At 45.6% G+C, this 23,281-nt stretch overlaps 1 protein-coding gene across 2 annotated transcripts in view; it reads left to right on the top strand.

The window, feature by feature from the left end:
- Positions 1 to 206: 206 nt before the first annotated feature.
- The window catches only part of itpr2 (inositol 1,4,5-trisphosphate receptor, type 2), a 266,776-nt gene continuing 243,701 nt past the window's right edge, over positions 207 to 23,281 (top strand). For both annotated transcript variants that reach the window (XM_060843021.1, XM_060843020.1), the window contains exon 1: positions 207 to 548. In XM_060843021.1, coding sequence (XP_060699004.1) covers positions 460 to 548 — 89 coding nt within the window. In that variant the 5' untranslated portion in view covers positions 207 to 459. The remainder of the gene's footprint in view (positions 549 to 23,281) is intronic.

Raw genomic sequence — 23,281 nt, 5'->3', positions numbered from 1 at the left:
GAACTGTAGTTGGGCCAGGACTTGCCTGTGAACGTGTGTGTTTGCCCAGTTGTGGGCTGCAGAAGTTAATCAGAGCAATGTGGGAACTTGCCGGGAGGAAAGAGGGCGGAGTAACCAGTCCTGAATGACATTCCTCCACTCACTTCCGCGTTGTTGCTTTTGTCTCATTTTTACTTTTGGTGTGTGTGTGTGGGTTCTGAGTTTGTTTGTTTCTGCTCTGGGCTGAGTTCACAGAAAGAGAGAGAGAGAGAGAGAGAGAGAGAGAGTGTGTGTGAGAGTAAGAGTAAGAGTAAGAGAGAGAGAGAGTGAGTGTAAGAGAGTGAGTGTGAGTGAGAGAGTGTATGTGTATGTGAGAGAGTTAGAGGGAGACAGCCAAGTCCTGTTGCGGCTCTCCTCCTCTCTGGTGTGTCCAGTCACAGGGCTGGGAGCAGAGTCCTTCAGCCTCAGTAAGATGAGATAATGGAGAAACTGTCCAGCTTCCTCCACATTGGGGACATCGTGTCCCTGTATGCCGAAGGGACTGTCAATGGCTTCATCAGCACACTGGGGTGAGTGCCACTTCCGAACGCGTTGCAGCTAAAACTGACACAACAAAAAAAAACTTCTGCAAGAGTTCTAAGTGCAGAACAAAACTTTCAACGTTCGGCTGACTGCATGTGGTGCGTGTTCAGGCAAAGGCCCCTTTTCCTTACTCAAGACTGTGGCAAAAGTCGGAAGTCTGATTTGTTTATTTTTTTTAGGAAAAAGGGAGGCTGTAAAGTGAGATGATATTGAAATGTGGAGGTGGTTTTGCAATACAGCACAGGGTTAAATCCATGTTTTAAACAGGCATTACTTCCCCCTCACTTAGAGTGTTTGCTGGGGGCGGGGCGGGGGAGAGGTGGGAATGTTTGCCCCTCCGTTACCCCCGACTTAGGACAAAGTGCTCCTCCACAAAAGCCCGATTAATTAGATACATATCAAGGAACGTTTAGAAAGCGGAAATCTCACAAGCGGCAGTTGTGTGTGTGTGTGTGTGTGCTGTGGGGGCAGAATTGTTGCACTTAGAATTTCACAGTTTGCAGTTCTCTATTGTAAGTGAAAACAAAACCAATCTCCCCCCGCCGGCCTGCACCCTTTGACTGCAGAAGTCTGACTTGTAGTAACTGTATCAACTTTGTTTTAGTAGCATTGGGAGGGGAGCAGTGTTATACAGTACTTGGCAAGATATGGAACCCCTCTAGGCCAGTTTGAAATGGGGCCCGTTTGTACACATTTAGGGGTCACAGAGAGGGAGAAATTTTGTCCTTAACAGAGCAGAGTGAGGAATTGATTAGACGCCAAATTGTGTCTCTCAGGCCAGGGCATGGGATTGGAGTTAAATTGGTTCAAAATGGGGAATACAGAGCAACCAGCATTTGTGTGGCACCAGGCCGGATTGCAGCATGTCATGGAGCACATTAGAGCCAAGGAAGTGTGTTTGTAAGGCTTGGTCGTGTAGGAAGGAGTGGCAGCCCACTCGATCTACATAGTAAGATCCCACAACCAGGTTGTGAGCAAATCTCCTGACTTGGTGTTTGTGGAGAGTGTGGAGCTGCTGGGAAAGTACAGCAGGTCAGGCAGCATCCAAGGAGCAGGAGAGTCGACATTTCGGGTGAGATACGTTCATCAGGAATGAGGCTTGGGAGCCGAGAGGGTGATGAAGGCCTTTAGTCCGAAACGTCAACTCTCCTGTACCTCGGATGCTGCCTGACCTGCTGTGCTTTTCCAGCAGTATCACACACTCAACACTGATCTCTGGCAGCTGTAGTCCTCACTTTCTTCTCTCTGTTTTGGTTGGTTTGGTCAGGGGAAGAGCTTTGTTCAGGATTACCAGGGGGAACTCTGCGTCTCGGGGAGTGGTTGAGAAAGTACCTGGGACATGTGCAATGGCTGTGCACCATAGTCACTGGGTGCCAGGGTCCTGTTTACTGACATGCCACGCTGTCTTGCTGTGTGCAATGCGTAGACTGATCGGCTACTGTTGGTCAGACAGACACTCCTTGATGCTTAATTCAACCGGGGTACATCCTGGGCTGCAAGAAATCTTTGACTGTGGGTCAGTTTTATTTGTGGGGAGGGGGATTTCTTATGCAGTGTCTGTTTTGTGAATGATGCCTTTGTCTCAGACAAGGTATCTCGGAGTACAATGGGATTTTGATCTTATGGGAAAATGGGCTGAGGAATACAAAAAGAGTTTAGGTAAACATGAGATGCTGCCTTTTACAAAGGCAAATCAGGGTAGGACTTATACACTTAGTGAGGAGTTCCTGGGAAGTGTTAATAACCAAAGAGTCCTTCAAGTGCATGTTCATATTTCATTGAAAGTGGAATCACAGGGAGACAGGATAGTGAAGGCAGTACATTTTTAAAAATAGATTCCCTACAGTGGGGAAACAGGCCGTTTGGCCCATTTTCTGAAGAATAACTCGTCCAGACCCATTTTCCCATATTTTCCCCTGACTAATGTACCTAACCCAGGCACCCCTGAACAATCTGGGCAATTTAGCATGGCCAATTCGCCTAACATGCACATCTTTGGATTGTGGGAGGAAACCGGAGCACCCAGAGGAAACCCACGCAGACACAGGGGGAATGTGCAAGCTCCACACAGATAGTCGCCCGAAGAGGCTGGAATCGAACCCGGGTCCCTGGCGCTGTGAGGCAGCAGTGCTAACCACTGAGCCACCCCTGGTGTTTGGTATGTTTGCCTTTCTTGATCAGTGCATTGAGTAGAAGAGTTGGGAGGTCATTGGTTAGGCCACGTTGGAATCTCAAAGATGGTAAACTTGAGAGGTTCAGAAAAGATTTACACAGATGTTGCCAGGGTTTGGAGGATTTGAGCTACAGGAAGAGGCTGGAGCTGTTTTCCCTGGAGTGTCAGAGGCTCAGGGGTGACCTTATTGAGGTTCGTAAAATCATGAGGAGCATGGATAGGGTAAATAGACAAGGTCTTTACCCCAGGTAGGGGAGTACAAACCTAGATGGCATAGGTTTAAGGTGAGGGGGGGAAAGTATAAAAGGGACTTAAGGGGCAATGTTTTCACACAGGGTGATGCGTGTATGAAATGAGCTGCCAGAGGAAGTAGTGGAGGCTGGTACAATAACAACATTTAAAAGGCTTCTGGATGGGTATTTGATTATGAAGGGTTTGGAGGGATATTGGCCAAATGCTGGCAAATGGGACTAGATTGATTTAGGATATCCGGTCGGCACGGATGAATTGGACTGAAGAGTCTGTTTCCGTGCTGTATAACTCCAAATTCTCTTGCCTGAGTTTGTCCTTCAGTGCAAATCCCAGGCCTGACTGTAATACAGGAAGCCCATTATTGAGTGTCCACAGTGAATCTGCTTCAATTGGGTCGCAGCAAGTTTTGCAAATGGAGTGTTCACTGTGCTACCAAGTGAGCTATTGGATCCCACATTACAATTAGTGGCATTTTTTGAGATTTATAATTGTGAAAAAGGTTTAAAGTACAGATAAGTTTATTGTATGTTTGTCGAATCTGCACTTTTTATTTATTCATTTTGTGGGATGTGGGCATTGCTGGCTGGGTCAGCATTTATTGTCCGTCCCTAGTTAGTTGCCCTTGAGAAGGTGGGGGTGAGCTGCTTTCTTGAGCCGCTGCAGTCCACCTGCTGTGGGTTGACCCACAATGCCATTGGCAAGGGAATTGGATTTTGACTCAATGACCGTGGAGGAACAGCGATCTATTTCCAAGTCAGGATGCTGAGTGACTTTGAGGGGAACTTGAAGATTGTGGTGTTCCCATTATATCTGCTGCTCTTGTCCTTCTTGATGGAAGTGATCGTGGATTTGGAAGGCGCTGTCTGAGGATCTTTGCTGAGTTTCTGCAGTGCATCTTATAGATAGTACACACTGCTGCTACTGGGCATAGGTGGTGGAGCGATTGGATGCTTGATGATGTGGTGCCAATCAACTGAGCTGCTTTGTCCTGGATGGTGTCAAGCTTCTTGTGTTGTTGGGACTACGCCCATCCAGGCAAGTGAGGAGTATTCCATCACAATCCTGACTTGTGCCTTGTAGATGGTGGAGGAGTCAGGAAGTGAGTTACTCACTACAGTATTCCTAGCCCCTGGCTGCCTCTTGTAGCCACTCTGTTTATGTGGTGAATCCAGTGAAGTTTCTAGTCAATGATAACCCCCAGGATGATAGTGGGGGATTCAGTGATGGTAACACTGTTGACTGTCAAGGGTGTGGTCTTGCAGTGTTCTTGTTTTCACTGAATCTGGTCAAAATTTTATCAGATTTACATACAATCCATGTCTCATTTGTCAGTTAGAAAACTCTCATTTAGAGACTTGGGTAAGGGACATCACTTGTAATGCTATTGCTAAACAGCTCATGATTCCTCCTGGATGCTTTATGCACTTTTGGAATCATAAGGACACCATATCTGGAATACTGTGTTCAGCACTTCCCCCTCCAGAAAGATATCTTAACCTTGGAGTGGCTGATGGATCAGAATAACACCAGGGTTAGGTTATTTCACACTGGCCAGGCCAGAATGCATTACCCATCCCTAGTTGTCCCTTGAACTAAGTGCCCTCTGGCTTGCTTGACCAATGCTTTCAGTTAAAAGTGAGGTCTGCAGATGCTGGAGATCAGAGCTGAAAATATGTTGCTGGTTAAAGCACAGCAGGTCAGGCAGCATCCAAGGAACAGGAAATTCGACGTTTCGGGCCAGAGCCCTTCATCAGGATGCTTTCAGTTGTCAGCCACACTGCTGTGGGTCTGGAGTCACATGTAGGCCAGACCGGGTAAGTATGGCAGTTTCCTTCCATAAAGGGCATTAGTGACCCGGGTGGGTTTTTACAATTGGTGATTGTTTTATGGCAACCACCATTGAGACTAGTTTTCAATTTCCAGGGTTTTAATAATTGAATATAAATTCCCACTGGCTGCCATTGGGGAAGTGAACCGTGGCCTCAGTGTGATAACCTGAGCATCTAAAACAACGTGTCCAGTGACATCACCGCGACACCACCATCACTTCCACGTTAAGATACAAGGGCCGGGTGAAAAGGGGAAGCTTAAGTACAGAGGATTAAGGGGCGATCAAATTGAGACATGTATGATGATTCAAGGATTTGATTGTTTTGACAGAGACAAGCTATTTTCTCTGGTAGTGGAGCCTGAAACAAGGAGGGAGTATAGGTAGACCATCTGAGGTTAATGACAGGAATGCTGCTTCTCCCAAAATGTTGTTTTGCTCAACTGAAAATTCTGTGCCTGAGATTGATAGGTTTTTGTTGGTCATGGCTTTTAATCATAAGGGAACCGTGGACTGAAGGGTGTGTTTGCATGCTGTTGATCTCTATGACTGTATGGTGGTGGATTAGAGTCCAGATACTGATCAGCCATGAAAGGCAGAATCAGTTCAAGGGGCTGAATGGCCTTTTTGTTTCTATCATCCCGTGACTGACAGAGTGGAATGGATGCACTGTGCGTTAAAGTATCAAGAGTACGCTGAAATCAAAATGTGACGTGCAGAATTCTTCCACGGTCTTCGTTAAAAATCACACAACACCAGGTTATAGTCCCATAGGTTTATTTGGAAGCACTGTGATTTTTAACTTTGCTCACCCCAGTCCAACACCAGCACCTCCACATCATGTCCACGTTCCTTCTCTCTCTCTCTCTTTGGCATGTCATGCTGCACATGAAAAGAGAGCTGGGTTGCATGTATACCTGGAGCCCTGTGACTAAGGGCAGGGCAACTCCCTTGAGGCAGAGGCAGAGACTGGTAACGGGGTCCCAGGAACCTGTTACAGAGATCTCGGCCGTTGTCAAGCAGTGTCTGGAGGATCAGTGGAGGATGAACAAGAGAGAAAGATGAATTCTATTGCAGTAAAGCCTGCCATTGTATTCAGTGTTTCAAGGCACCGGAGCGTGGTGATACTTTGCGTATAACGTGTAAAAAAACACTCTTCACTGTATTTTTTATACGTGTGACGATAAATCTAAATCTAATCAAATGAGCTATAGGGAAGGGCTGAATAGGCTAGGGCTGTTTTCCCTGGAACGTTGGAGGCTGAGGGCTGAGGTTTATAAAAATCGTGAGGGGCATGGATAGGGTAAATAGACAAGGACCTTTCCCTGGGCTTGGGAGTCTAAAGCTAGAGGGCATAGGTTTAGGGTGAGAGGGGAAAGATTTAAAAGGAATCTAAGGGGCAACTTTTTCACGCAGAGGATGGTGCATGTATGGAATGAGCTGCCAGAGGATGTGGTGGAGGCCAGTACAATTACAACATTTAAAAGGCATCTGGATGGGTATGTGAATAGGAAGGGTTTGGAGGGATATGGGCCTGATGCTGGCAATGGGCCTAATTGATTTAGGATATCTGGTCAGCATGGACGGGTTGGACCGAAGGGTCTGTTTCCATGCGGTGTGGCTCCATAACTCCAAACCGCTCCTAATAGTACTAACTTCGTAAGATGACTTAAGTATGGCATCTCCATTTGTAAAAGAAATTGCAATGGAAAGTGTGCCTCATTTCGAAAATTAGCAACAAATCACAAGCTTTTAGAAGTGATAAGCTTATCGCCATTTCTGTTGTTCCAAGGAGTGAAGCCGACTCACTGGAATGCAGATAAAAGCACCGACTGAGGCTGGTGTTTCTGACTGATTAGAAAGACAATCCTGCCTACCATCAAAATTCCCAACAGGGACAATTTGTAGATCTGTGAAAGCTTGGAGAATGTGCTAATTACCCTTCATTTTCAGTGGACCTCTGTCTTCTGGTGCCAACTAAACTTTTACAGTGAAACTCTTTATTTAAGAAAATGAAATAGACAGTGAATGAACTTCTACACTGAGGGTCCCGGTGTGTCACTGGAAGGTTATTTAATACAAGTCTTTGGTGCCGACATGCAGGAGATAAGGGAGGGAGGCGAGGTGGCATTGTGGTCTGGGGATGTAATCCCAGGTGAGTCCTTGGAGTTGGAGGAGCAGGGTCTAGTTGAACTCCTTTTTAAATTAGGGTCAAGTTAATGAAGAAGCATTGATCACGAGAAGCAGCCTGGAAATCCCTATAGGTATCTCATTAACAGCTCGGTGGCTCAGTGGTTGGCACTCTGGCCTCACAGCCCCAGAGGCCTGGGCTCCAGCCTTGGGCGACTCTCTGTGTGGAGTTTGCACATTCTCCCCGAGTCTGTGTGGGTTTCCTCCGGGTGCTCCGGTTTCCTTCCACAGTCCAAAAGCTGTGCAGGTCAGGTGAATTGGCCATGCTAAATTGCCCGTAGTGTTAGGTGCATTAGTTAGGGGTAAAATGTAGTGGAACAGGTCTGGATGGGTTACTCTTTGGTGGTCAGTGTGAACTTGTTGGGCCAAAGGGCCTGTTTCTACACTATAGGAAATCTCAAAACAAAAGGGAATCTAATCCAGATTCTTTTTAATTCACTTGTGGGATGGTATAGACTTGATGGGCTGAAGGGCCTGATCTGTACTGTATACTGTTATGACTTGAAGGTCCCTGGCAAGACCAAGATTTGTTGTCCATCTTGAATTGACCTGAGTACTTTGTTGGGGTATGTCAGAGTCAGACCAGAGTCAGCCACATTACCGTGGGTCTGGAGTTACCTGGTCTGGACGACATGTAAGAATGGCTGATTTTTGAAATGTATTCATTTGTGGGAAGTGGGTGTCACTGGCTGCTTGACATTTATTGCCTGTTCCTAATTGCCTTTGAGAAGTTGGTGGTGAATTGCCCTAAAAGGTATTAGATGACCAGATGGGTTTTTTAATGACAGTTGAATATAGTTTTCATGGTTGCAATCACTGAGCCTAATTTAATATTTCTGATCTACTGATTTTTATTTAAATCTCACTAGCTGCCGTGGTGAGATTTGAACCCAGTCCTTGGAGCATTAGCCTGAGCCCCTGGATTAACAGTCCAATGGGATTACCACGATGTAACTGCCTCCTAAAATGTTGCTGATGTCCCTGTCACTCAGTGCAAGAGTGGTGTTTTTTTTCACAGGAGATGGCATCCTGCTGATCCTGTTTGGTATTGTAGTTATTGGTGCCACCATTAATAGTTGTGCCAACAGTGTTACTCTGAAATTCCCTCCCTGCACCTCTCTTCCCTCTTATCAGAGTGTCCTTTGAATCTCCCTTTTCGCCTGACCTGAAAACCTCTCTTAACAGTGCTTTGCTATTTTAAAATAGCACCTATTTTAAAGGGTGCTATCCAAATGTGAGTTGTTGTGGCTGAGTGGTTAGCATTGCTGCCTCACAGCATCAAGGACTCTGGTTCGATTCCAGCCTTGGGTGACTGTCTGTGTGGAGTTTTCATGTTCCCCCCTGTGTCTGTGTGGGGTTTCCTCCCACAGTCCAAAGATGTGCAAGTCAGGTGGATTGGCCATGGGAAATGCACGGTTACAGGGATGGGATATGGGATGGGTTAACGTGGAAGCCATGGGCTGAATGGCCTGCTTCCACACTATAATTCCATGAATTTGTCTCGTCTTTTTAGCCTGTCGTGCAGTCGCATCAACTGGGCTGACCGTGTGGCACAGCACTATGTCACAGTCCTTAACACACACTATTTCTGACTGAAGGCTATCAGAAGCTGCAAAACCTCTCATTTTGACCAGCCTTTGTCTTGTTTTGTTTATGAAGAGATTATGCTTTTTCTGTTTAAGTAGCACCATTCAAGTCCTCAGAGGGCTGTGGGAAACACCAGAGAAAATGTGCTCACAGCAACACCCCATAATCAGCAATGTGATAAAGATCAGTCTGTTTTGTTTTGAGGTTGGTCAACAGATTAAATATTGAGCTGGGTACTGCTGGAATCATCCTTGCTCATCAAAGTAGTGCCTGTGGTCTGTCATAATCATCTGAGGGATTGCTGGAGTCTTGCGGGAGAGTGTCAGCTGAAAGACCCCCACCTCCTGTAGACCAGTTAAGCCGTTACTGATGTATACGGTCTGGCCTAATCCATTAGCAGTAGCATGTGATTGATATCATTCCTAAAGCCATGAGGAAGGGTGGGAGGTTGGCGTAATTGTTCTGGAGACAGTTTAATTGTATACTTAAGGACATTTTGTATTTAGGCAGGATGCGATGTATTGAGTCCTTTGTGTTTAATTAGGAGGTCCCCTAGTAATGCCAACCACTGTGTCTTTCTTGATTACTTTAATACAATCTAAAGAGCCTATAAAATTAAGTCATTTTGTATTGGAATTGGCCAGTGGTTCCAGTCTTGTTAACATCAGTAATTTGTAATTGACTAAAGTGAAATGTGAAGAATTGTCAGTTTAATGTGCTGAAATAGATGTATGTCTCATGCATATTGTTAATCCCAGGCCAGATATCTCAAATTCACTAGCTTCCTGTCTTTTGAAGGCTGTCCTGCCTGAATCCTGACTGTCACTGACTCTTAGTGCTCTTGTAGGTGCTGACTCGACAGTATCTCCTGGTGAGGCGAGGCCTCAGTTTTACATTTCTCATTCTCCTGTCCAAACTCCTGCATGGCCTCACCCTTGAAGAGCTCTATAACCTCCTGAAGGCCTCTGGGAATGTGTCCCTCTAGATATGGCCTTGTGTGTTACAATCCCTTCATTTGCCACTGTCTTTCTGTTACCAGGGTCGTAATGTTTTCAATTGCCTCCGACTTTCTCTTTTACAAACCAGAGTAGGCCATTCAGCCCCTTGAGCCTGTTCATGGCTGATCTAATTGTAACCTCAAAACGCCTTGCCCTGATTAACCTTTGACTCCTCCCCTTGCTTCATAAGAATCTATTCACGTCTGCCTTGAAAATATTCAAAGATTGCTCTCTCCACCAGGAAGTGAGTTCTGAAAACACTGAACCCTCTGAGGAAATATAATTTCACCTCCTCCCTCTATTAAATAGGCTACCCTTTGTTTTTAAGCAGTAGTGCAGGCCTATTCCTGTTCAACTATTCCTCACAAGACAATCTGCCCATTTAGTCTTGTAAACTTTCTCTGAACTGCATCTTTCCTTCCTTAAATGAAGAGACCACTACTGTCCACGGTATTCCAGGTGTAGTCTCACCAGTACCCTGTGTAACTCCATGGGGTGGCACAGTGGTTAGCACTGCTGCCTCACAGCACCAGGGACCCGGGTTCAATTCTCGCCTCAGGCGACTGACTGTGTGGAGTTTGCATGTTCTCCCCGTGTCTGCGTGGGTTTCCTCCGGGTGCTCCAGTTTCCTCCCACAATCAGAAAGATGTGCAGGTCAGGTCAATTGGCCATGCTAAATTGCCTGTAGTGTTAGGTGAAGGGTAAATGTATGGGTGGGTTGCGCTTTGGCGGGTCGGTGTGGACTTGTTGGGCCGAAGGGCCTGTTTCCACACTGTAAGTAATCTAATCATAGTGTTAGGTGCATTAGTCAAAAAGAAATGGGGTTTGGGTGGGTTACCCTTTGGAGCGTTGGTGTGGACTGGTTGGGCCAAAGGGCCTGTTTCCACACTGCAGAGGATCTAAAAACCTCTTTGCTTTCGGACTCTGTTTCCTTTGTGATAAATTGTAATATTGTACAAGTTTTCTTCATTATTTGCTGTAGCTGTCAGCTATCTCTCTAATATTCTATCTGGCTGTGTAGGCCTCGGAGACCGGCCTGTGGCAGCAACTTCCAAAGCCGGGAATTAATGGATAGTATCCTGGAGCTGCTGCTCTCACGGCCTACAGAACTTTGGTTGTACGTCTTTGTGAAAACCTCAGAAATCCAGATCCCTTTGCATCTCCGATTTCTGTAATCCCTCACTCTTCGTTCTTCCTGCCAAAATGGTCAGCAGTGAAATTATCTCACAATTGTGTTTTCTCGCATAGCAAATTTCCCCACAGAGTCGTATAGCACAGAAACAAACTGTTTGGTTCAACTCATCCATGCTGTCTCAATATCTCAAACTGATCTAGTCCCCATGCCAGCACTTGGCCCATATCTCTACAAACTTTGACTAGATTAGATTCCCTACAGTATAGAAACGAGCCCTTCTGCCCAACAAGTCCACACCGATCCTCCGAAGAGTAACCCACCCAGACCCATTCTCTATCCTATATTTGCCCCTGACTAATGCACCTAACACTATGGGCAATTTAGCACGGCCGAATCACCTAACCGGCATATCTTTGGACTGTGGGAGGAAACCGGAGCACCCGGAGGAAACCCACATAGACGGTCACCCGAGGCAGGAATCGAACCCAGGTCCCTGGCTCTGTGAGGCAGCTAACCACTGAGCCACTGTGCCACCCCACTCTTCCCATTCATGTGCCCATCCAGAATGCCTTTTAAATGTTGTACCAGCCTGCACCGCTTCCTCTGGCAGTTTCTTCCATGCACTCACGACCCTCTGCACAGAAAAGTTACCACTCAGCTCCCTTTTCAATCTCGCCCCTCTCGCACCCAAACCAACTTCCTCTAGTTTTGAGTTCCCCTACCCTGAGTAAAAGACCTTTGCATGATTTTGTAAGGTCACCCCCTTAGCCTTCATCGCTACCAGGTAAATAGCCCCGGCATATACATCCTGTTCCTGTGGCTCAAACCCTCCAATTCCAACAGCATCCTTTCAAATATTTTTTGCAATTTTTTGAGCTTAACAATATTGTTCCTATCGCAGAGATGGTGTGGAGGTGCTGGTGTTACACTGGGGTGGACCAAGTTAGAAGTCACATGACACCAGGTTATAGTCCAACAGGTTTATTTGAAACGACAAACTTTCGGAGTGCTGCTCCTTTATCAGATGGAAGTGGAGGGAAGTGCACAGGCACAGAATATATAGCCAGAGAGATAATTGCAAGATAATTCCAAGTGATGAAGAGTGTCAAAAGATAGTACAACTGGTGAGTGAAGTGTTGACAGCCTGAATAACAAGCCTCTGCATGTGTTCAAAAGTGTCAGGTGGTGTGAGTAAAGTGTCAACAGCTGAATAGCAAGTAAAGGGATGAGCTATGACCCGATTAAGGCAGAGAGATAATTACAAAAAGTCAAAAATAAGACGGTGACCTATGCGGCACTGCTGGTCACAGTCCTCCAGTCGGAGAAACAACCTTCGACTATCACCCTCTGTCTCTTACCTTCAAGCTGACTTTGTATCCAAATGACATGCTTCCCCTGTATTCCATGTGAACGAACCCTGCTCACCAGCCTACAGTGTGGAACCTTGTCAAAAGCCTTGCTGAGGTGCATGTAGATAATTTCCACCACCTTCATCAATCCTTTTTTGTCACTTTTCAAAAAACTCAATCAAGTTATTGAGACACAATTTCCTGCGCACAAAGCTTTGTTGACTATCCCTAATCAGTCCTTTCCTTTCCAAGTATATGCAAATCCTGCCCCTCAGAATCCCCTCCAACGACTTGCCCATTACTGACGTCAGGCTCACTGGTCTATATTTCCCTGGTTTTTCCTTACCACCTTTCTTAAACAGTGGGACCCTCCAGTCTTCTGGCACCTCACTAACAATGACACAGGTATCTCAGCAAGGGGCCCAGCAATCACTTCCCTAACTTCCCACAGAGCCCTAGGGTACACCTGATCATGTCTCTGAGGTTTATTCACCTTTCTGCATTTTAAAATGTCCAGCAACACCACCTCTGCAATATGGACATTTTTAAAGATGTCACTATTTATTTCCCTCCATTCTACAGGCGGCACGGTGGCCCAGTAGTTAGCACAGCTGCCTCACAGCACCACGGTCCTGAGTTCGATTCCGAACTGTCTGTGTGGAGTTTGCACATTCCCCCTGTGTCTGCGTGGGTTTCCTCTGGATGCTCCGGTTTCCTCTCTCAATCACAAAGATGTGAAGGTCAGGTGAATTGGCTATACAAAATTGCCCTTCATGTTAGGAGCATTAGTCAGGGATAAATGTAGGGTAGGGGAATGGCCTGTTTCCACACTGTAGAGAATCTAATCTAATCTGTATCTTCCATGTCCTTCTCCACGCTAAACAATGATACAAAATACTCGTTTAGTATCTCCTCCATCTCTTGTGGTTCCCCACAAAGGCTGCCTTGCTGTTTTTTGAGGGACCCTATTCTCTCCCTAGTTACCCTTTCACCCTCAATATATTTATAGAATCCCTTTGGATTCTCCTTATCTCAATTTGCCAAAGCTATCTCATGTCCCCTTTTTGCCCTCCTGATTTTCCTTTTCAGTATACTCCTGCTGCCTTTATACGCTTCTAGGGATTTGCTTGATCCCTGTTTTGTTAGAGCTTGCCAAACTGTAGTCACTGCTTAAAACCTACTTCTTTGTCCAATCTGTTCTAATATTTCCTCTCAGGCCCCAGTGTCAGTTTTACTCTGGTTAACCTCCTGTGACTGTTTTGAAGACACTATTTGAGAGTGGTGTAATGATGAAATGTGTGAGCTCCGGATCTGTCTGGAACTAGGGAATGGCGCACGCAAATGTTGCGGAAGTAGCATTGACCATTTGAGGGGGTGATGTTTTGGCTTTATGGCAGAAAATGATAGTGTAATATTTTCAAAGCTGAACAGTTTTCCTTGCGTTTTGTGCGTGTGTGTACACTTTCTGGAATTACTGGATCATCATAAGTTAGGACTGCACGAGAATTAACAATAAACCAAGCAGCCTTTGATATAATTGACACTGGTGACCATGGGCCACAGAAAACCACACCTATGCAGGCATTCCAGTTCATGTTTGGGTGATGTATGTTTGTTGTAATTGTGAACTTTGATTTAAAAGGGTAATATGTGGAGAATTGAAAGAGAACTCTGCTACGAGCTATGATCAAGTGTCATTTAATCAAGAGTCAATTTTCCTAATATCAAGAAATAGAGACAATTTTGCAAATGAGTTGTATTTTAACCTCTGCTACATCTCCCGAGAGCACGAGACAATACATGTTACACTCCAGTGTAATGAGATTCCCCATGAATTAAGTGGCACTGAATACAATCCTGCTTAATATCATTCAACCCTGCATCACCATTTCCTCAAGGTAAATGCTGACCCAGCTAGTGATTTCCACATTTCGTGAATGAATGGAGTGGGGAAAAAACACCCGTCATTAGAATTCCTACAGTGTGGAAACAGGCCATTTTGGCCCATCGAGGTTATGGTGACCCTCTGAAGACTATACTACCCAGAACCACCACCACAACCCCCCTGCCCAACCCATAACCCTACATTCCCCACATTCCAACTAGCTATACATCTCTGAACATAGTGTGGAAATTTAGTGTGGCCAATCCACCTAACCTGCACATCTTTGGATTGTGGGAGGAATCTGGAGCACCCGGAGAAAACGCAGACAGACGGTTGCCCGAGGCTAAAATCGAACCCAGGTTCCTGGTGCCGTGAGGCAGCAGTGCTAACCACTGAGCCACCATGTTGTGTGACTACCCTTCCTGACAGGGGCTTATTGGTCCTGTGAATGCTACACCAGCTGACAGAGAAATGACAGTTCCAGGAAACTGTGTCACCAACTTTAACGGGGAGGTCATTTTTGGCGCAAGATGAAAATTGAAGATCCCTTTAATCCTTCTCGCTGAATTCCCCCCCCCTCACTTGAGTACTGCAGCTCCCCTGACCTGTCCTATATGAGTGCACATGTACAGTAACCGGTATTGTAGCATTTACAGAGGGTGTGGAGTGAATTTTAGTGTGAACAATTTCTGACCGAGGGATTGAAATCTGTAGTTGAGTTCTGAGGCCTTTCTTCCCTGAATCGTATCCGGAATACCTTTCTGTTTGTCTCAGCCCAGTTCAGAAGTGGATATCCAATTCTATCCACATTTACAAAGTATTAACTACGAGAAGGATTCTAATATATGAGACTAATCTTCTACAAGTTCTCTATTTGACTTGTCAGCAAGACTTCTTTTTTCACTGTAAGGGTGTGAGAGTGGTGTTTAAACCTGCCTTGTCTTGGCTGAGATAATGAAGTGAATTGCACATTGCTCAACAATTGGAACTGAGGAATTGAGAGGACTTTAACTCTTGGTGTGATTTGAGTGCAGCGTTTGAACTTTTGCATGAGGCTTGGATTTAGGAAGCTTTTTATTTGTCATACAGGAAATAATATGTATTGTGCATTAAAATGGTTGTCAGCCCAGGAGCCTCATGGTTAGAATGCAGAGTGCCTTGCATTTATAGAATAGATTTTACAACTTCTGCAGGTTTTGTGCACCAGAATTAAAGCCAATTAAGTACTTTTTAAAGTGAGAGTGACCAGATGAAGCAGTTGTGATGATTAGAATTAGAGAATGGAAGTAGGCCATTCAGCCCATTTTGTTAGCACTGGCTCTCTGTAGGAGTATTTCACCTTGTGCCAACTCCCAGCTCTGTTTTTTATCCTGTCACCCTGTATGTTGCTGCCTTTTTCAGCTCGCAGGTCAAGATGAAACCTGCCTCTAATATTTTCGGGCCGCAAATTTCCAGATTATAACCACTGACTGTGCGGAATGTTTTGTAGTGTCACCCCTCTGTTGGCACACTGATCACCCTGGGCATCATTTTCAAATGTGTAAATTGCACATATGAAATGTGATGCCAGTCTAGTTGAGGTTTGGTGGGTACTTATTCAGGTGTCAGGGTGCAAGATGAAGATGCTGTTAACTTCTGGCTTCTGCCTGATTGAAATCTAGGGCATTTGTGATGTAAAATATGATTTTTAAAACTTATGAACTAATAAGTAAAAGGGCATAATTTGGGAAAACTGCAAGCTAGGTCAGATAGGCAGTCTGTTCTGATACTAATCGTAAGGAGGCAATTAATTCGGGATCTTGCCCCCTTGTGGTTGGACAGGGGGTTGCCAAGCAAGGAGACTGAACAGTGTTTTGGGTTTACATGAAGGGTTCTGGAATACGATTGTGATTGGTGAGGGGGCGGAAGGGGAGTCTGTGGGACTTGTTTATAGGCAGTCTACTCGATCAAGGAGCTGGTGTCAGGGAGTGAGATGATTGTGACAGTCACCCTCTTCTCCCCTTTCCCTAAGCCCTTCTAATCTCCCATTGCTTAGACACCTCTTGCCCATGAGTCCCATCTTGCCCTCTCCCTCGAGTGATCAGGATCTCTCGAGCATTGGCTTCTGGTGGGTGCACTACTGGCAGCAGCCACCGCTGCCAGTGGCACTAGTGAGCATTGGATAGGTCACTATCTGGCCCACAGTTCCTGGAGGCTTGAGTTGTGCCCCCAGGTTCCTGCGTTTGAGAGAAATGTAATGCTGTTTAATAGGGTCTTTATTCAGAGACAGACGAGGCTTGGGGCTGCTGCTGGTCTTCCATCTGGCAGGTGAGACCCTCCATGTTCAATTCTGCCCACTCTATGGCTATCGATGTTGCATCCATTTCATGTTCCAGTCGTGCATATCCCAAAGGTACAACAACAATCACCTCTCAAAGGTACTTCACTAGTTTCACCTCAGGAAGGATGTATTGTCCTTGGAGGGAGTAAATGTGGGTTTACAAGAATGATGCCTGGACTTAAGGAATTGACTTATGTGGCGCGATTGCCCAAATTAGACCTGCTTTCTCTAAAACTTGGAAGGTTAAGGAACGATCTGATCAAAGGTCTTCAAAATATTAACAGGAAAAGACAGGGCGGGTTAACTGTTTCCACTACTTGGCGATTCTAGAACTAGGGAGAATAGTCTGAGAATTAGGGCCAAACCGTTTAGGAGAGATGTTCGGAAGCACTTCTACATACAAAGGTGGTAGATGTTTGGAACTCTATTCCACGCATGTGCTAGATCAGTTATAAATTTTAAATCTCAGATAAAGTTTTGTAAAGAAAGGCGTTAAGGGATATGGGCCGTAATCACGTCAATGAAGTTGGTCAAAATATTGGCCAGAGTCTCATCGAATGGTGGAATAGGCTTGTCGGGCTGAGCGGTCTACTCCTATCCCTGTGGTTGCGAAACGCATTGGAATGTCCTGAGATCGCGAAAGAAGCTGATGAAACAAGTCGGCGTAACCTTCAGGTTAAACCACCGCCGATTGCTTGTTCCTGATGAGGGGGCAGCCCTATGGTTTATTCATTAGCGGCAGCATCAACCGCTTTTAAAATTCTTTCATGCAATGCTGGCATTGCAGTCAATGGCAACCCAAGATATCCTTGAATGTGCTGAACTATTTCAGAGGGCAGTTAAGAATCAACCACATTGCCCTGGGTCTGGAGTCACATCTCGGCCAGACCAGGTAAGGATGGCCGCGTCCTTCCCTGCGGGACGTTGGTGAGCCAGCTGGGTTCTTAGTGTTCAATGATTGTTTGTTCCAAAGCCACCACTCCTGAGGCTGATTTCATAATGGAGGAATATGCCACAGACTTTGCTCCTGCAATCCCTAATGGAGTTTGATCCTGTTGACCTAGATTAGTAGGTGGAGAGTGAAAGCATGGCCTTAGCTCTTGGGTGGATGTGTGCGGGGTTGGGGGGTGGGGGTGGTCAGTCCAAGCAAATTGTGCAGCGAGGAAAGAAGACCCCACTCAAATCCTGAAGAGACTGAGAGAAAAATGCAAGGGTGCTGGGAGTGGAATGCAAATAGAGGTGACAAATGGAATTGTTTCTTAAATTGCATGTCTTGGTCATAAGGTGCACTGGAGCAATGATACTCAGCATGTAGAATTCGCAGTCGTCACACTAGGTTAGTTTTAGAAGGAAACTCTTGTATGTAGCCAATGGGATCTGCACGTGCACGTGTACCTTCCACTCAAGTTGGAACCAGTTGACGTGAACGCCCCGAATTGATCACCCGTTTCCAAATTAGTACGCCAACAAGGCACTTTTAGCAGATGATTGACTATATTCTTGCTTTTGTCAGTAACTTAATGAGGCCTCACTTTGTGCTAAGTGTTTTATAGCATGAAGGCTGCGGTCCTTGCGTGACTTGAGATTGCAGCCAATTTGAACACTAATGGTGCGGCTAGCTGAACCATTTGGAAGGCCCTGAGAGGTTTATGGAGGGTGACGGGTTGAGAAGAAAAACCTTATGTTTTTTTAATGTACATTGGTGGAGATTTATAATTGTGAATATTAATCAACAACTCCGATATTGTATAGTGCTTCTCCAAGAAGGCTCAAAAGCAAACTAGATTGATATCCATCAGTCCTTGTACAGTAATTCCTAGGCGACGACACTCGTTGCAGCCAGTGCAATGGTACTTTGGAGCATCCTGAGCGAAAAATAACAATTAAATGAAAGCATTTTCCTTTCTCCACTCTTTCTCCATGTTTTTTTCACACTCCTCCCCTCTGCCTGCCTTTCTTTCTCCTTCAACTGCTAATGAGTCCTTCTCGTAACCCTTGACACGGCCCCTGCCGGGGATTTGATGAAAATACACTGCTGTTGAATTGAGGGGTGGGAAACACATGAGGGGGTGATAGCAGCCTGCATTGCATTGTGGGTGCTCTGAGTTGAATGGACCAGGCGATGGTGTGCAGAATCTCCAAGATCGAGTGGCTGGCTTATACTGTCACAGGATGCTTATATTGGATGGTTAAATGTGTTGCCCTTCTGCCTTTCAGATGGTGAGCTGCCATCTTGAACTAGGGAGTGATAATTAGCAAGGTTTTTTTTATTCTTTCACAGGATGAGGGCGTCGCTGGCTAAGCCCAGCATTTATTGCTTGGTTGTCAAGAGGGTCGTTGAAGGGTCAACCACATTGCTGTGGGTCTGGAGTCACATGTAGGCCAGACTAGGTTAGGACAGCAGTTTAAGTAAAAAATGAGGTCTGCAGATGCTGGAGATCACAGCTGAAAATGTGTTGCTGGTCAAAGCACAGCAGGCCAGGCAGCATCTCAGGAATAGAGAATTCGACGTTTCGAGCATAAGCCCTTCATCAGGACAGCAGTTTACTTACTAAAGGAGAATTGTGAAGCAGATGGATTTTTCTAACACGTCGATCCGTGGTCATGATTAGACTCTTAATTCCAGAATTTTATTGCATTCAAATCCCACCATCAGGGATTCAAACCTGGGTCCCCAGAATATTACCTGGGTCTCTGGATTAGCAGTCCATTGATAATATCATTAGACCATTGCCTCCCCATTTAAATTTGGAATGGTTTGGTCTTATTCTGAGTTTTTTTTTGTGCACAGGACATATCTAGGGAGTTTTCCACATTATCATTCTTTTTGCCCAGGCACGTCCTGAATGTAATTTTCCACATTGGTGGGCGGATGCCAGTGCTGTAGCCGTACTGGAACAGCTTGGCGAGGGACATGACTAGTTCTAGGGCGCAAGTCTTCAGTATTATTGTTGGAGTGTTGTCAGGGTCCACTGCCTTTTGTAAGTATTGTTGTGTAGGGATGTTGCTAATGTTTCCCTGCTGCAAGGGTCAAGGCTCTGTTCAGTTGAACACGTCATGCAAAACAGGCTCTTTTAAAACAATTGCCTGCAACACGAGTTTTCTGTTGTCGTCTTATTTTAGTGTGTATTCCACAGAACTACTGTGGCATAAACAGGGACATTTCCAACTGCAGTGGGCGAAGAGCCAGCAAGCAAGGAGCGGGGAGCAGCTTCTCAAACGTAAATGATTGATGAATTGCTTTTGTTTTTGAAGATTTCCAGGAAAAAGGAAAAGAAAAATGTATAACAGGTGCAGAGGGAGCAAAACAATGGAGGCCCCAGAGGAGCATTGGAAATGCAAGGGGGGAGCTCAAAAAGCATAGGATCCCTAGAGTGTGGAAGCAGGCCATTTGGCCTATTGAGTCCATGCTGGCACTCTGAAGAGCATGCCACCCAGACCCTGCTAAAATTGTGTAGGTTAGGTGCGTTAGTTAGAGGTAAATGTATGGTAATAGGTTAGGGGAATGGGTCTGGGTGAGTTACTCTTCGGAGAGTCGGTGTGGACTTGTCAGGCCGAATGGGGATTCTATGGATTCTAGCTCTGTAGCCCTGTAACTCTGCATTTCCCATGGCTAATCCAGCTGCCCTGCACATCCCTGGATCCTATGGGCAGTATAACATTTCCAACCCACCTGACCTGCACATCAGTTGGACTGTGGGAGGTAACCAGAGTACCTGGAGGAAACCCAAGCAGACACTGGGAGAATGTGCAAACTCCACACACAGTTGACTGAGGTTGGAATTGAACCCAGGTCTCTGGTACTGTGAGGCAGCAGTGCTAACCACTGAGCCACTGTATCGCCCCTAAGTAAACAGCTTACAAGAAACATAAACTGATCCGTCAAAGGGCAGATCAGTGACAGATGGAATTCAGGGGAGAAAGTGAGGACTGCAGATGCTGGAGATCAGAGCTGAAAATGTGTTGCTGGAAAAGCGCAGCAGGTCAGGCAGCATCCAAGGAGCAGGCGAATCAACGTTTCAGGAATCCTGAAGAAGGGCTCATGCCCAAAACGTCGATTCGCCTGCTCCTTGGATGCTGCCTGACCACCTGCGCTTTTCCAGCAAAATATTTTCAGCACAGATGGAATTCAACCCTGATTAATGTGAGGTGATGTACTTTAGAAAAGGGAGTAAGATAAGGGAGTACTCGATGAATGGCAGGACTAGGAAGCACAGGGATCTTGGCTGCACGTCTGCAGATCCCTGAAAGACTAGATGAGAGGGTAGTTAAGAAGGCAGACGGGACATTTGTTTTTAGCAGGAAAGGCAAAATGCTGGAAATCACAGCAGGTCAGGCAGCATGCGTGGAGAGAGAGCAAGCTAACTCTCTAGATAACTCTGAAGAGTCATGTAGATTCAATGTTAGCTCATTAGAGCTGGGATTACCGAGACGGTTCACCTGAACGTTGCCTGGGATGGAGCAAGTCAGCAATGAAGAGGGACTGAATAAGCTCTGGGTTACCTTCATTACAGCCGAGAAGGCTGAGAGGGGACCTAACAGAGATGTCTAAAGTTATAAGAGTCATGGTCAGGGTGACTAGAAAATAGCTGTCCCCCTTAATGTGAAGGATTGAGAACAAGGGGGCATGCTTTTCAAGTGAAAAGCAAGTTTAGGAGGAATTTGAGGATTTTGGATTCACCCAGCGGATGGTGGGAGCCAGGAATGCGCTCCCTGGATGGGTAATTGAGACCGAAAACCTCACAACCATTTTAAAATGTGTTTTGACACTTCAAGTATTCATCCAAGGCATAGTGCAGGAAAGTGGAACTATTGTGGGTAGTAGTGTATTTTTGGTGGGACAGATTCGATGGGCCAAACGGCTCCTCCTGTACTATACAGGTCTATGATTTGATGACGTTTTTGAGAAAATTGCAGAACTGGCAAGCGTTGCAGGGGATGTTTTAAATGTGGGGAGTTAGGCAGGGGCTGGTGGAAGAGGGATGGTGGTTGCTCAGGTGGAAGGGGTGAGAGTTTGGGGGGGCAGAGCGGCCCCGGGAGTTCAGGGGGTAAAGAATTTGGTGATCACACGAGGTCACGAGCCCCTGACGGTGAATGGTTCAGGTGGGTTCCTGACTCTCGCGAATGGGAACACCAAAAGGTTTTGATCAAAAATACAAAGAGAAGTCAACACTCTCACCATCACAGAATTGTTACGGTGCTGAAGACGACCAATTGGCTTCTACTTACTCAGTGCCAATCTTTTCCCCATATCCCGTACCATCCAAATAACCACCCAGTGCCCTGGAATGTCTCAATTGAACCTGTCTCCACCACATTTCCAGGCAGTGCTTACCAGACCCTAACTACTCGCTGGGTGGTTTAAAAATAAATGTTCTTCCTATCCCCCTCACTTCATTTGCAAGTCACTTTAAATCTATACACTCAACTTGTTCATTCTGTGCAACACTCGCGATTTTGAAAACCTCTATCAAATCTCCTCTCAGATTTCAACCTCTCCTCGTAAATGAACTTCCTCATTTCTGGAACCATTCTTGTAAACTATTCTGCACTCTCCAGGATGTTCCCATATTCCCTAAAATGCACATACCAGCTGAGGTCTGATAGGTGTCTCGTACGAGGTCAGCATATCTCCTCTTTCTTATACTCCATGGCCTACTTAATAAAACTGAGACAGGATATGCTTTACTTAGTGCTGTCTCCACTTTCACTGGTCTGTGTACATTGTACAGAAGGTTTGTTTTCTCATTCAGGACTTTGGTGTATCACAGGATTACAAACATTTGAAATTCTGCTGCTGGTCAGACTCCTGGCCCATTTGTGTGATTGCTGTTGAATGTGTACCTTGCCTTTAAGAGAGTTCACCTTTAATCATTGTATGCTATGTGCGTACAATATTGCGACTCTGCCTGACAGACTGCTGTGTGTTTGCAAGCTGTGTGCACAGATCAGTTGATTTGTCGTAAAGTCTGCATCCCAACTTAACATGTGTTTGACTGTTTTAACTCCATGGGTTAGTTTATTTAATCGGTCACTGACAAGTGATGATTGGGAGGCACCAGTAGCATAGCAGAACTTCGAGAGATTCAGGGACAGAGTTGAGTCCAGTGGCCATCACTAAGATGATGATACCAGGGAAGTTAAAAGGTCTGAGGGTGAATAAATACCAGATGGACCATACCTCAGTGTTCTGAAGGCGATAGCTGAGGAACAAGTGGAGGCATTGGTGTGGTGATCATTATTAAGGCTATGATTGTGGATTACTTGGGAACGCATGGCAAAATAGGGCGGAGTTGGCACAGTTTTATCAAACGGAGCCCATGTCTGATAAATCAGTTAGAATTCTTTTGAGGAGATAATAGATAAGTCACACAAACGAGAGCTAGTGGGTGTGATTTATTTGGATTTCCAGAAAGCCTTTGACAAGGTGCCGCACAGGAGGCTGCTAAATAAGAGAAAAGTCCATGATGTCAGGAGCAAGATACTGGCATGGATAGAGGATTGGCAGAAGACAGTGGGGATAAAGGGATCTTTTTCAAGATGGCAAAACGCTGGTGTGGCCGCACTTGGAGTATTGCGTACAGTTCTGGTCGCCATATTATAGGAAGCATTGGAAGGGGTTCAGAGGAAATTTACCAGGATGTTGCCTAGTATGGAGGAAAGGCTGATGGACTTAAGGCTGTTGCCGTGAGAAAAAAAAATTAAGCGGTAACTTAATAGATACATAAAGATGATCAGAGGGTTAGATAGGGTGGACAAGGAGAGCCTTTTTCCTCAGATGGTGACGGCGAGCACAAGGGGACATAGCTTTGAATTGAGGGCTGGTTGATATAGATGTCAAAGGTAGGTTCTTTTCTCAGTAGTAAGAGAATGGAATGCCCTGCCTGTAACAGTAGTGGACTCATCAACTTTAAGGACATTTAAATGGTCATTGGATAAACATATGGATGAGAATGGAATAGTGTAGAATAGATGGGCCTCAGATTGGTTTCACAGGATGGCG

Source organism: Hemiscyllium ocellatum, chromosome 23, assembly GCF_020745735.1.
Source record: "Hemiscyllium ocellatum isolate sHemOce1 chromosome 23, sHemOce1.pat.X.cur, whole genome shotgun sequence".
NCBI classification, from domain to species: Eukaryota; Metazoa; Chordata; class Chondrichthyes; order Orectolobiformes; family Hemiscylliidae; genus Hemiscyllium; species Hemiscyllium ocellatum.
Note: the sequence above shows the minus strand (reverse complement) of the source record. Positions and strands in the feature narration are given on the sequence as shown.